Source organism: Sinocyclocheilus rhinocerous, unplaced genomic scaffold, assembly GCF_001515625.1.
Source record: "Sinocyclocheilus rhinocerous isolate Xijiao unplaced genomic scaffold, SAMN03320098_v1.1 scaffold740, whole genome shotgun sequence".
Lineage (NCBI taxonomy): Eukaryota > Metazoa > Chordata > Actinopteri > Cypriniformes > Cyprinidae > Sinocyclocheilus > Sinocyclocheilus rhinocerous.
The window spans coordinates 20310-31445 of record NW_015636851.1 but is presented as its reverse complement, the minus strand read 5'-3'; the positions used below and the strand labels follow the sequence as shown (position 1 = coordinate 31445).

General features: G+C 45.8%; 2 protein-coding genes across 2 annotated transcripts in view; one reads left to right on the top strand and one right to left on the bottom strand.

Annotated features, from left to right (window-relative positions):
• LOC107748244 (cytoplasmic dynein 1 heavy chain 1-like) overlaps positions 1-9159 on the bottom strand; it is a 43549-nt gene extending 34390 nt beyond the window's left edge. Inside the window, exons 1-13 of the mRNA XM_016562978.1 lie at positions 8694-9159; positions 7072-7159; positions 6815-6988; positions 6471-6726; positions 5465-5651; positions 5331-5391; positions 5034-5235; positions 3284-4379; positions 2378-2418; positions 2136-2294; positions 1003-1116; positions 813-923; positions 522-731 (exon numbers count right to left, since the gene is read on the bottom strand). Coding sequence (XP_016418464.1) covers positions 522-731; positions 813-923; positions 1003-1116; positions 2136-2294; positions 2378-2418; positions 3284-4379; positions 5034-5235; positions 5331-5391; positions 5465-5651; positions 6471-6726; positions 6815-6988; positions 7072-7159; positions 8694-8946 — 2952 coding nt within the window. The 5' untranslated portion in view covers positions 8947-9159. The remainder of the gene's footprint in view (positions 1-521; positions 732-812; positions 924-1002; positions 1117-2135; positions 2295-2377; positions 2419-3283; positions 4380-5033; positions 5236-5330; positions 5392-5464; positions 5652-6470; positions 6727-6814; positions 6989-7071; positions 7160-8693) is intronic.
• A 645-nt stretch (positions 9160-9804) lies between these two features.
• Positions 9805-11136, top strand: part of LOC107748243 (serine/threonine-protein phosphatase 2A 56 kDa regulatory subunit gamma isoform-like) — an 11975-nt gene continuing 10643 nt past the window's right edge. Inside the window, exons 1-3 of the mRNA XM_016562977.1 lie at positions 9805-9831; positions 9964-10026; positions 10587-10743. Of these exons, the coding sequence (XP_016418463.1) occupies positions 9805-9831; positions 9964-10026; positions 10587-10743 (247 nt within the window). The remainder of the gene's footprint in view (positions 9832-9963; positions 10027-10586; positions 10744-11136) is intronic.

Here is an 11136-nt window from a genome sequence, read left to right as displayed (position 1 = left end):
TTAAAGGAGACATATTATGCCCCTTTTTACAATATGTAATATAAGTCTCTGGTGTCCCCAGAATGTGTCTGTGAAGTTTCAGCTCAAAATACCCCACAGATTATTTATTATATAATTTAGAAAATGTTGAGTGGAACCAGAAACAGGCTGTTTATGTGCATGTCTCTTTAAATGCAAATGAGCTGCTGCTCCCCGCCCCCTTTTCCAGAATAGAGCTGCACCATTACAGCTCGTACCTGCTAAAAAACATCTGTTTGGTTTTGATTATCATGTGCATCGCATTAAAATCATGTGTTTTAAGCCATATTAGTTTAAACTTCTGATATACGGGTTTTCTGAGCGCACACATCCGAAGCATCTGTCACACGGCATGCAAGTACTAAACTAAGCTCTATTTCATGTCTCATTGCGCTTAAACTGTCAAATACACACAAGTTACAAAACTAGTGGGTTATGTCTGTGACGGTAAACAGCTGGGATGTTTATATTAGATCTGTGACAGGTGTGTGACGGAGGCGGACCTGCTTGAGGAACTCCTCGAGAGCCATCTCTCCCTGCGCCACCAGCAGCACGTCCTTCACCACCATCTCGTTCTTCTGCAGGTCCACGTCCCAGATCTGACCCAGACTCAGCTCGGACAGAACCCAGTTCACATGCAGACGCTTCATCAGCTGCTTCCAGTGCCGGTCCTTCAGCGCCTCTGACTTCAGCTCGATCACCAGCATGTTCACCTGAGAGGACACAGGGAACGGTTTAGGTGTTTCAGCGGCTCTATCCCAGCATCCTCAGCTGGTAACGCAGGACCGGCTCACCTTCATGTACCCCTTGAGCAGTCTCTGCACGTACTCGTAGGAGGCGTACTGCCGCAGACGAGCGGGGAAGTTCTTCAGCTGGTTGAGGAGAGCGTCCAGACTCTGGCGCAGCTGTACAGAAGAAGAACACCGACTCAGTGAAAGCCAGGCTCGGGTACGAGTCACACGAGACGGCAGATGTGTCGCTCACCTTACGCGGCTGCACAGAGACCCACGGCTGCTCCTTCATCTGATCGATCTGCTCCCAGACCTTCGACAGCTCCGACCAAACACCCTTCAGATCCTGCAGCTCCTCCAGAGCCACCTGACGAACAACACGGACACGACACGCGTTAACAAGAGCAGAATCTTCAACATACAGTTTGATCTCTAAATGACGTGTGAGAAAACTGGAAAAAGTCAATATTAAGCTAACTGAACCCAGCGTGTTTTCATGCACTGCACAGTTTTGAGCTCTGTTTTTCTTCCATATCACGACTAGTGGAAAGAAAACATCCAAAATACACATTTAACAGTTTATTTTAATCGCACTTTATCTATAGATTTCAATCTCAATCCATTAGGGATGTAACGATGCACCGTGAGCCGGCTGAACATCGATACAAATATGTGATGATTCAAATCGGTTGAGATGTTAAACGAATCGCGATACATTTGGGGGTGGAGTTTATATGAATGTATCACTGAGGGGAACTGACAGTCTTTAGAAAAGTTTCAATGATAGTTTCTTTTCATCTCGTCTCTGTATAGTTCATACTAGTGTAGCGTTCATAAGCGCTGCTGCTTTGTTTACGGCGGTAACCAAGGAAACGCTGCATCTGCTGCTGCATGAGCGCCTCCTGCTGGCAGAGAGTGAATCTGCGTCTCATTCAGAGCTTCTGCGGTTTCGGTCTCGCTCAGATATGATTTATGTAGTATAGTTTCACAAAACTAAAGTCTGATCATTCGGTTTTTGTTTTAAAATGTCAAATTATACAATATAATTTAGATTAAAAACTGCTCATGCTGCATGTATTCAGCATCTTTGTTTGCATTGTGATTCAAATGCAGTGGTTGCCTCTAATTTTGAATGGAAAGAGCACAGACAAAATGTGAGTGTGAGAGTGTACACATCTTTTCACTTCCATAGTATTTTTTGGCATTCTATGGAAGTCCACGGCTACCAGCAACTGTTTGGTTACTAGCAGGCTTAACAGAGTGAGTAAATGAAGACAGAATGAACTGAAAACTGAAGACGAATGCAGAGCAAACACAAACACTGGAGCCACACCTGACGGAGCAAACGCAGTCAGTCTGGCGTCTGAACACGCTTCACTCGCTCACTCTAAGAGAAGACGCTACCTTGACGTACTGCTCCACCTCGGAGACGATCTCCTTCACTGCATTATAAGCTTCTTCCAGCGCAGACGGACCGTCAGGCATTCTGGTCAGAGCGTTCCTGTAGAACTTCTCCTCTTCTGATAACTCATAGTGAACGCCGACCTGCGTGAAGAGCGAACATCAAACCTGTGTGAGGGTTCTTTCTTCTGTGCAACACAAAAGATATTTTGAAAAATGTTAATAACCAAACTGCTGCTGGTAGCCATTGACTTGGAGCGGTCATAGCCTAATGGTTAGAGATGGACTTGTAACCCAAAGGTCGCAGGTTCGAGTCTCAGTGCTGGAAGGGATTGTAGGTGTGCGTGTGTCTGTGTGTGAGTGTGAGTAGGGTTGCAAAGGAGTGGAACATTTCCGGAAACTTTCCAAAAATCCCTGGAATATTCCAAAAGTTTTACTCAAATGAAACGGTCAAATACTCATGAAGTGACTCTCAGAGCAGTTCTGGAGATGTTGTTCATGTATTTATGGCCTCATTTAGTGCCGCTGAAATCACCGCGAGCGTCACACACGCTTCAGTACATGTGTAGTAAACGAAACCGCGCGTGTGCGCTATTCATTCACACACAGACATGCTGTAATTTTTACAGATACTAGTCCATATCATGATTTAATTGAAGTGTAATGACGTACTTTTGATTAATTCATCCAAACTTTGACAAATTCTGTGATATAACTGTAAATTCCGTTTTTATGACTGGATTCCGCGATTCCGTCCATGTTTTCGCATTGCGGAAATCATAGAGCCCTAATATTATAAAACTGATAGTTCCGGTCCTTGATTCTGATTGGCTGAGCCTCGTTCGAAGCTGTTGTAAATGACTCTACAAAGTAACATACACCTTTGTTTACGTTTGCGTGTTGCTCGGCAACCACTTTGTTGCAACCACAACTGTTTCTGAGGAGCTACATTGTTTGGTGGAAGAAAACGGTTTATTCTGTGGAACCTTACTACGTATATGGAATAACCATTTTATAAAAGCAGTAAGCCCTGTGAAGCCGTGAATTCACTGTAAACCACGGCTTCACGGGGCTTATTGCTTTAATAAAGAATGTGTGTGAGTCCAGTCATCTGACTGGTGCTCTAGTTTAACTGGTCTTGAGCTGGTCAACCTTTTCTTGGAAGTTGAAGACGGTTTCGGCCAGACGCTGGACGTACGGGTCGAGTTTGTAGGACTCCCAGACCAGAGAGATGCCCTCGGTGACGAGCGCCTGCACCTCCTTCTTCAGGCCGGCCACCAGCAGCGAGATGGACATCCTCTCCTCCACCTTCTCGCAGGTGCGCTCGTAGGTGCGGACGCTCTCGATGAGCGAGATGGCGAAGGGATACAGCTGATTGGCCTGATGGGCTTTGTTGACGATGGCCAGCGGCACGCGGAAGCTCAGCCACTTCAGGTTGCGCACCTCTTTGGAGAGCGTGATGATCTCGGGCAGGAAGTTGACCTTGAGCTTGAGCACGGTGCCGGTGCGTCCGCGGGCGCGCGTGTTCTCGATGGTGAAGATGCGGCCCGACACGCCCAGGTTGCGCTGCTGCACCTTCTTTGCCCAGTCGTCGAAGATCTCCTGCGTGTTGAGCTTGGCGCGGAAGCTGTCACCGTCCTGCTTGAGCTTCAGACCCTCCACGTGGTTTTCCCAGCCCTTCCCGAGGACGTCTTCCACGCGCTTCATGTAGGCCGTCAGCTGCCGGTCGATCTGCTTGGCCCAGATGATGGAGCCGGAGACGGGAGGCAGGTCTCGCACGTGGCTCATCTTGCACGACTGGCTCTGAGGATACTGCACCTTGAACTTGTCGTGCAGAGCCTCGATGTCGTCTTTGACGCGCTGGATGAGCTGCGTCTGGTACTCTCGGATGGCTCCGCGGATGTGCGGCCGCACGAACAGGGCGTTGAAGCGGGAGAAGATGCGGAACATCTCGTTGGCGTTCTTGGCGGTGCCCAGCTGGTCTCGCAGGCGTGCCGTGATGCGTGTCTCCACGCGGTCGATGCGCTCGTCGTAGCGCTTCATGGCCGCTTCCCAGGCCTCCACTCCCTCCTTCGAGACGTCCAGTCCGTCCACTTCCTTCACGTTTTCATAGGCCAGATTGACTTCCTCGATGGCGTTGACGTCTGCGGCATCGAAGAGCACCTCGGCCACCTTCATATCGTCGGGCTCGGCCGTCTTTCCCTGAGCATGCTGGGACACGGCGGACACCTGGAGAGAGGCAGTCTTTCATTAGTTTTAATGCACCCAGACTTTTACACATCTGATACAACTCGAGCTGATTTTTGTGCACGTACGATTGGAATCCCATTTAGTAAGTGTGGATGGCAAGACAAAAACGCATGAAATGTTTTTACAAATATGTTTCAAGCTACATTCATATGTGGTTTTAAATTCTGTGCCTCATAAGTCGCCAAGGCAACATGTTGTTACATTGTAAGAACATCTGTATTGTAGCTGTTTTTTTATGTCAGCACACCAATGCAACATCACTGCCACAGAAATCAATGAAGATATTGTAAACTGGATCTGAAGCGTTGTGATACAAAGTGTGGACCGTCAATCAGACTCCAATCGGATGCACAAATAATCAGATTTCAGAATCAGGGACTGACAGTGTAAATGTAGCTGAAGGGACAAACCCTAATTTGAGGATTGTCTCTTCTGTTCACGTCTGTAGCTTTATGTTAATGCTTATATATTAATATGAACTAAAACGTTTCTGATAAGACGATGTCATCTCAATCCTGTCTGTTGTGTCACAAACTCAGTTTGAGGCTTGTCAGGAAACAATCTGATTAATGAAGGCTGGTCAAAAGAATGACAGATCAGAACAATCGCATCCAGAAGGCGTCAGAGTCATACCTGAGGTCTGAGCACGCGAACGATGACGGCTCTCAGCTGCTCGTGTTGCCGTCTGAAGCGCCGCATGTGGTCCAAGCGGGCCTGGAGCTTCCGGTGGGCCGGACTGAGACGCCACACCATCTTCAGATTCTCCTCCCTCTTCCTCTTCACAATGTCCCTCAGGAGCACCTGCAGCTTCTCGTCTACAAATATACCCCAGCGACTTAACACTGCTTTTGTGCTGCAGGGTCACATGTATTAGAATGTACTACAATCGTAGATTAGGAAATCGCCAACAAAGCTTAACCTCAAACTGACGGGGGAAAGTCCTTCATCAGAGGGTTGTAGTCGTTCACCGTCTCCACAGCCTGCTTCAGGCCTGAGAGAGAAACACACCAGAGCGTTCACAAGCGTGCAGCATCATGGAGATGGTTCTCGGACAGACGGCTCACCTGTGTCGGTGTCGAAGCTGACCGTGGCGTGGAAGCGTTTGCCGTGTTTGAGGATGTCGAGCGTCAGCAGCACCTCCGGACTCTCCCTCTTCTCCTGGATGCGGTTCAGGGCTCGCTCCAGGTTCAGCCAGAAGCTGATCTCCTGCAGAGCCGTTCCAGACGCAGGGTCTCGGTCCAGTTTAGTCACCTGAAAGAAACGAGACAAACCTGAAATCCTGATCGACCGTAGGCTAGGCCTGCACACATCATCAGGGGCTAAGAACAGAACAATTCAGAGAACCTTTAGACAAAATCAAAATGAAAAAAAAAAAAAGTTTCCATTTGCGTTTTATATTTTGTATCATATTTGCTGCATGAGAATATGAATGAAAAAAACAGCACACTTTATTCAGAGACTCAAACGGAGCAAAAACATGCAATTTTGTGCAGATGCTGATATTTACATGGCCAAAAAAAAAAAAAAAGTTGAAATTCATATCCTAACGTAAATTTATAACTGCATTTATTTTAGCGAACTACTTTGGCAAAATAACATATCAGCGGTCACTCTTTGTCTCCCAATTTTGCAATGTAATGTTTCGTCATTAATGCTGGGTAAAAGATGACGTCAGTAAAAGCTCTGCTGTTTTCTTCACCCAGAAAGAATGAGGCTTCAAATTAAACTGAAAACTGATTTGATGCACTAATTATTAGGCTTGTGATTCGTGTGGGGAAACTATCAGGAAACCATTTCAGGGTTTTTGTACGTCTGCACCAATACCAGTAAACATCACAATACTGCAGTTCTGATTTACATAACATTTAATTGAATTTCTACAACTTTTATTTATATAAACCAGCAGGCTGAGTAAATAAGATGGAGCCTAGGCTCTCCTAACTGGACGAATGTGAAGCGTGATCATGACACATCATACTTTCTTAGTGAGGTATCTGCCGATCGCCAGCCCTGTTTTTAATTGCAGTAGTTAGTACGGTGATGTCCTCTGAAGGTCAGCGAGTCTCAAACCTTCTGTATCTCCCGGATCCAGCGGTTGACTCCAGACTGCAGCTGGTTCAGGAAGCTGGGATCCTCTACTTTATCCCCGAAGTCTGTGACCTTGGGCTTCTCTGCGCGCTCGTAGCACTGCTTGGCCACGTTGGTGATGATGGGGTGGATGAGCAGGCTGATCTCGGGGATCTCGATGTTCTGCTGCAGGTGCAGTAAGCCCATCTCCAGCTCCGCGATCTTCTTCTCCACCGAAGGGGCCATCTTATCGCCATCCCTGCGCAGACACACAGACACGATGAGGCACGGCTTGTGTGTGTGTGTGTGTGTGTGTGTGAGGATGAGACGCGTTACTCTCTCGTTACCTGTCGGCTTTGCCAGACTCTCGGATGTAGGATTTGAAGTACGGAGACACAGCATTGCTGATGAAGGAGTGCAGCGTCTCGTACGGAGAGTCTTCGCTCAGAGTCAGAACTCGCACCTGAGTGGAGATGGGTTTGTCCGCATCAATCACTCCGGTCCGCTTGATCAGGGCCAGGCTGAAAGATCAAGATCAGGTGTTTCTGATCAGAACACGACAAGACCACATCGGAGTCACCAGCTCACGCTCTGCGCTCGTTACCTGTTTGATTTGAGCCCGTAATGGATGTCGATGCTGATGCTGTAGGAAATGCACTCGCGCTCCTCCTCACCTTCATCACCTACATCCTCTGCAGAACAACAACAAACAACCAGCTGTTTGTGATAAATCAGCTCGTCTTTATTTGAACATTCAGCACATCGTCTGACGTGAACACAGCAGCCAAATAAATAAAATCAGCTGTAGACATGTGCCGGTATTTGGTAATACGATATATAACGGCACTTCAAAAGTACCGTGAATAATTATTTATTACAAATTATTTAGATTTTTTGAATGCATTTTAAGAATGCTTTTCGCATCAGCTGGTTAAAATGCACAACACCGCTGTATGCTGCGTCAAACACACATGCGCACTCTGATGAGAACAAGCCCAACACGGATGAGACGCGCTGAATGAAAGCACATTCACTCACGGACAGCAGGTGGCGCTGATGGAACAGCAGAAATGCAGCCGTTTCCCCAGAAACCCCATAAACACAGCTGCTGCTGCTACTTTGTGTCACTGATGCCAGGTCCTCGGTTTTCCCGCGGAATCGGGTTACTTTAACACTGTTGCCGTGGGTTGAAGCGACTCTAATAACCTGATATTTAACCCCCGGAACGCGATTTTTAACGGGGAACCCCTCCTTGAAACACGATTGGGCTAGTTTTGAGTAGCAATTGGGCGGGTTTTGTACCTAGCAACCCTGCTGAACAGGACTTAAATGATTCAAACAGCCATTCAGATTTTTGTATTCGCTTTAGTGTTCATTGCAGCACTGAATACTTGCATAATTAGATTTCATAGGCTATTTATCATCAAACATTTTAATCTGGATGCCCTAGATATGCCCTTTCCATTAAGGCTCCTCCATTAGTTAATTCTTCAATTAACATGAGATCTTATTGTAAAGTGTGACCTATTGTTCTTTATAATTCTTTCGCACTTTAATCTGTTTGAAACATTTCCTTTACACATTTTAGTTTTTTTATTGTATTTAAATGTTCAGTTGTTATTGTTATTAGAAAAAAAGGTATTAAACCTGTTAAAATACTGTATTATGACAACATTTTTTGCAACTTATTTCAATACCGTGATAAATGCTAAGCCTGATACCGTCACATGCCTAACTTGGCTGCTGGTGTTTGTGTTACTGCCTGGAGTCTGAGCACAAGCACAACAGCACTACAGTTAAAACAAGAACACATTCACACACAAAAGAGCAGAGCGTCGTTATGTCGCGTTCAGAGCGCTTCACTGACGCACAGGCTTTATAGATCGTGACGTCACTGATCTGCAGTGCAGCAAACACGCCCTGAACGCGCATCGATCACTTATTACTGACTTTCACCACAGATTTAATCAGCCTCTTTACACCAGTTTCTGAAATAAACACATGGTGAACTTTAATTTTGAAATTTGACAGTAGCGACTCAAACAGGGCGGGGTTACACAAACCCTGCGACGATTATATGCAATAAAATATCACGCGATCGATGACAGTCACAGCAAAACCGCGCCCAGATATCGAGATGCACGTAATCTGAGTTTAATCACACGTGTGAGCGACTTTAACCCTTAACGTGCGTTTAATGCATGATCATGCCGTGCGACTTTTAACCTTTCAGCGCGCTCCGCTCCACCAGGATCGAGTGAATCTGAGGATCCGAGAGGAACTTCCTCATCTGCTCCAGCGCGCTCTTCTCCTCCAGCGCGGTCTCTAGAGAAGCGGGAGCGTCGCCGCCATCTTCCAGCAGCAGCGGCACCAGCTTTCGGAAGTGTTTCTGCAGAACCGACGCGTCCGCTACCGTCTGCACGGCGGCAGAGACCTCCATCCCGCCGCCGCCGTCCTCTCCTCCGCCACTGTCAGACATTTCCCGCCGCAACGAAGCGCAAAGAGCCGATGACGGAGCTGTGAGAGAGATCCGGTGTATCACGGACTCCGACACATCACCGGAATGACCAGCGCCCCGCGCGTCGACGATCTTTATTGTTTCACGGAAGTCTGGGATATGTAGTTTTTCCACCAGCGGAGCGAACGAGTGAACGTGACACGAGAACTACAAATCCCAGAAAGCCGAGAAGCGTCAGACGCGCTCGCGTCTCTACTGCAAATATAAGAAAAAACAAACAAACAAACAATAAAATAAACAATACATATGAAAATAATGTCATGGGTGCCCGTTATAATATTAATATCATATCAGCTGATGCTAGTGATACAGGTGAATTTGTATTTTACTGATATAATGATTCTTATAAAGTGTCAGACTGATTAAAAGTCTTTTTTTTGGCAACATAAACACAGAAGCATTTTAGTTAATATTATAACATAGGTTTGTGCTATCGAATTTTACATTTAGTCTGGGACAGTGTTGCCAAGTCCTCTGTTTTCCCGCGGAATCGGGCTACTTTAACGGTTTAGCCCCTGGAATGCGCCAAAAACGTGTATTTTACCCCGGAACGCAATTTGGGCTTGTTTTGAGCATGGTTTTGAGTAGCAATTAGGCGGGTTTAGTTGTGAAAATCTGGCAATCCTGGTCTGGGGCATATCGCTTACTTTCTAAACCAAGGTTTTTATTGACTTGTACCTTCACTAAACCTGAACAATACCTCACATTAACTCTAAACCTTTAATCTGAGCTGTACCGAATCTGCAGGTGAGCGATTGCCGTCACGTGACTCGCACCTGTCAATCAGCGCCGAGCGCTCGCGCAGAGCTGTCACTCACGATGCCGCACAAGTCAAAGAAAGGCAAGGTAACGCTTCAGAAGTTCTTCGATAGATTAACTCTTACATGCGTAGATAATCTTTTAGGTAGATTAACTCAGTTAACTTGTATCTGTCTGTCTGTATCTTGTTCTGTCATATAAATCAATATAAATGTTAAGTCTGAGAGATCCAGCAGAAGGGGAAGCAAACAGCATGAAGATGATCAGGACTCTGAAAATGAGGTAAATACTGAGTATTAGGAAGAAAAGTGGTAAACTTTCAGATGCTTTGACTTTGTATCATCTCATGTTAGATTTTTAGAAATATACATAGTGCCCAGTTATGCCAGTTTTAACATTATTCAGCCATAGGCTACTGTACAAACACTGTTTTTCTACGTTAGGAATAGATTATATGCTTAATATCAATATTCAAAAATGGAAATTAATATTATTTATTATTAGCACAGTTCTTTATATAAGATCTCAATAATTTCAGTTGATTTGCTTTTAAATACCAGTTCATTTGATTGTATTAATATTAACGAGAATCAGTTTTATAAGCATTTCCAGAGTCATGCTGGTAAAATGACAACATTTAACAGAGCTGACGCTGAAATATGAACTGCAGATTATCATACTAGTATTTCTGCCATAGAACGATACTGTCTGTAATTCAGCACGACTCATCTCATTCTGCTGGGAATATAACACAGATCCGTGGATAAATGATCCCAGCATCCTTCCTCCAGCAGGAAGTCAGGGCTGTAACAGGAACCTGCTCTGTGTGACTCTGGTTTCAGAAGAAGAGCGTGGGCTCCAGAAAGCCTCCCAGCGCTCAGCTGCTGCGCTCCAAGCAGCCGTGTGTCCCGAGCGCGCTGAAGAAACACCGCAGACTGAGTGCCTCGTGTTTCCCCGTCAGCCTCAACCGAGAGCTGCTGCCGCTGGACACGCTCACAGGTGCTGAGAGAGAGAGCCAGAGGCGTTACCAACACACCCGCAGCAGATCGAGCAGATTGAAGCGTCTGTCACAGCAAATCAACACATGCTGTTGTGAATAATTAAGTGAAGCGTCTTCTCATAGGATAAGAACTCGCAGTCTCATGAATAATTTAATAGACACAGATGCGTCATCGATGTACTATTAGTCCATTGCCACGTCACAAATTGTGACGTCAACACGATGTAGATTTTAAACCCGGAAGATGAAAATAGCGCAAAAAAGCTTAAAATTAACCAGTTTTCTCCAACAGTTAAAATTATGGGATTCTAACATTGTCTTCTATGATGTGCAACACAAACACCTCTGCTAAAATCTCAGAAAAAGTAGTTTGGGGTTTCATGACCCTTTAA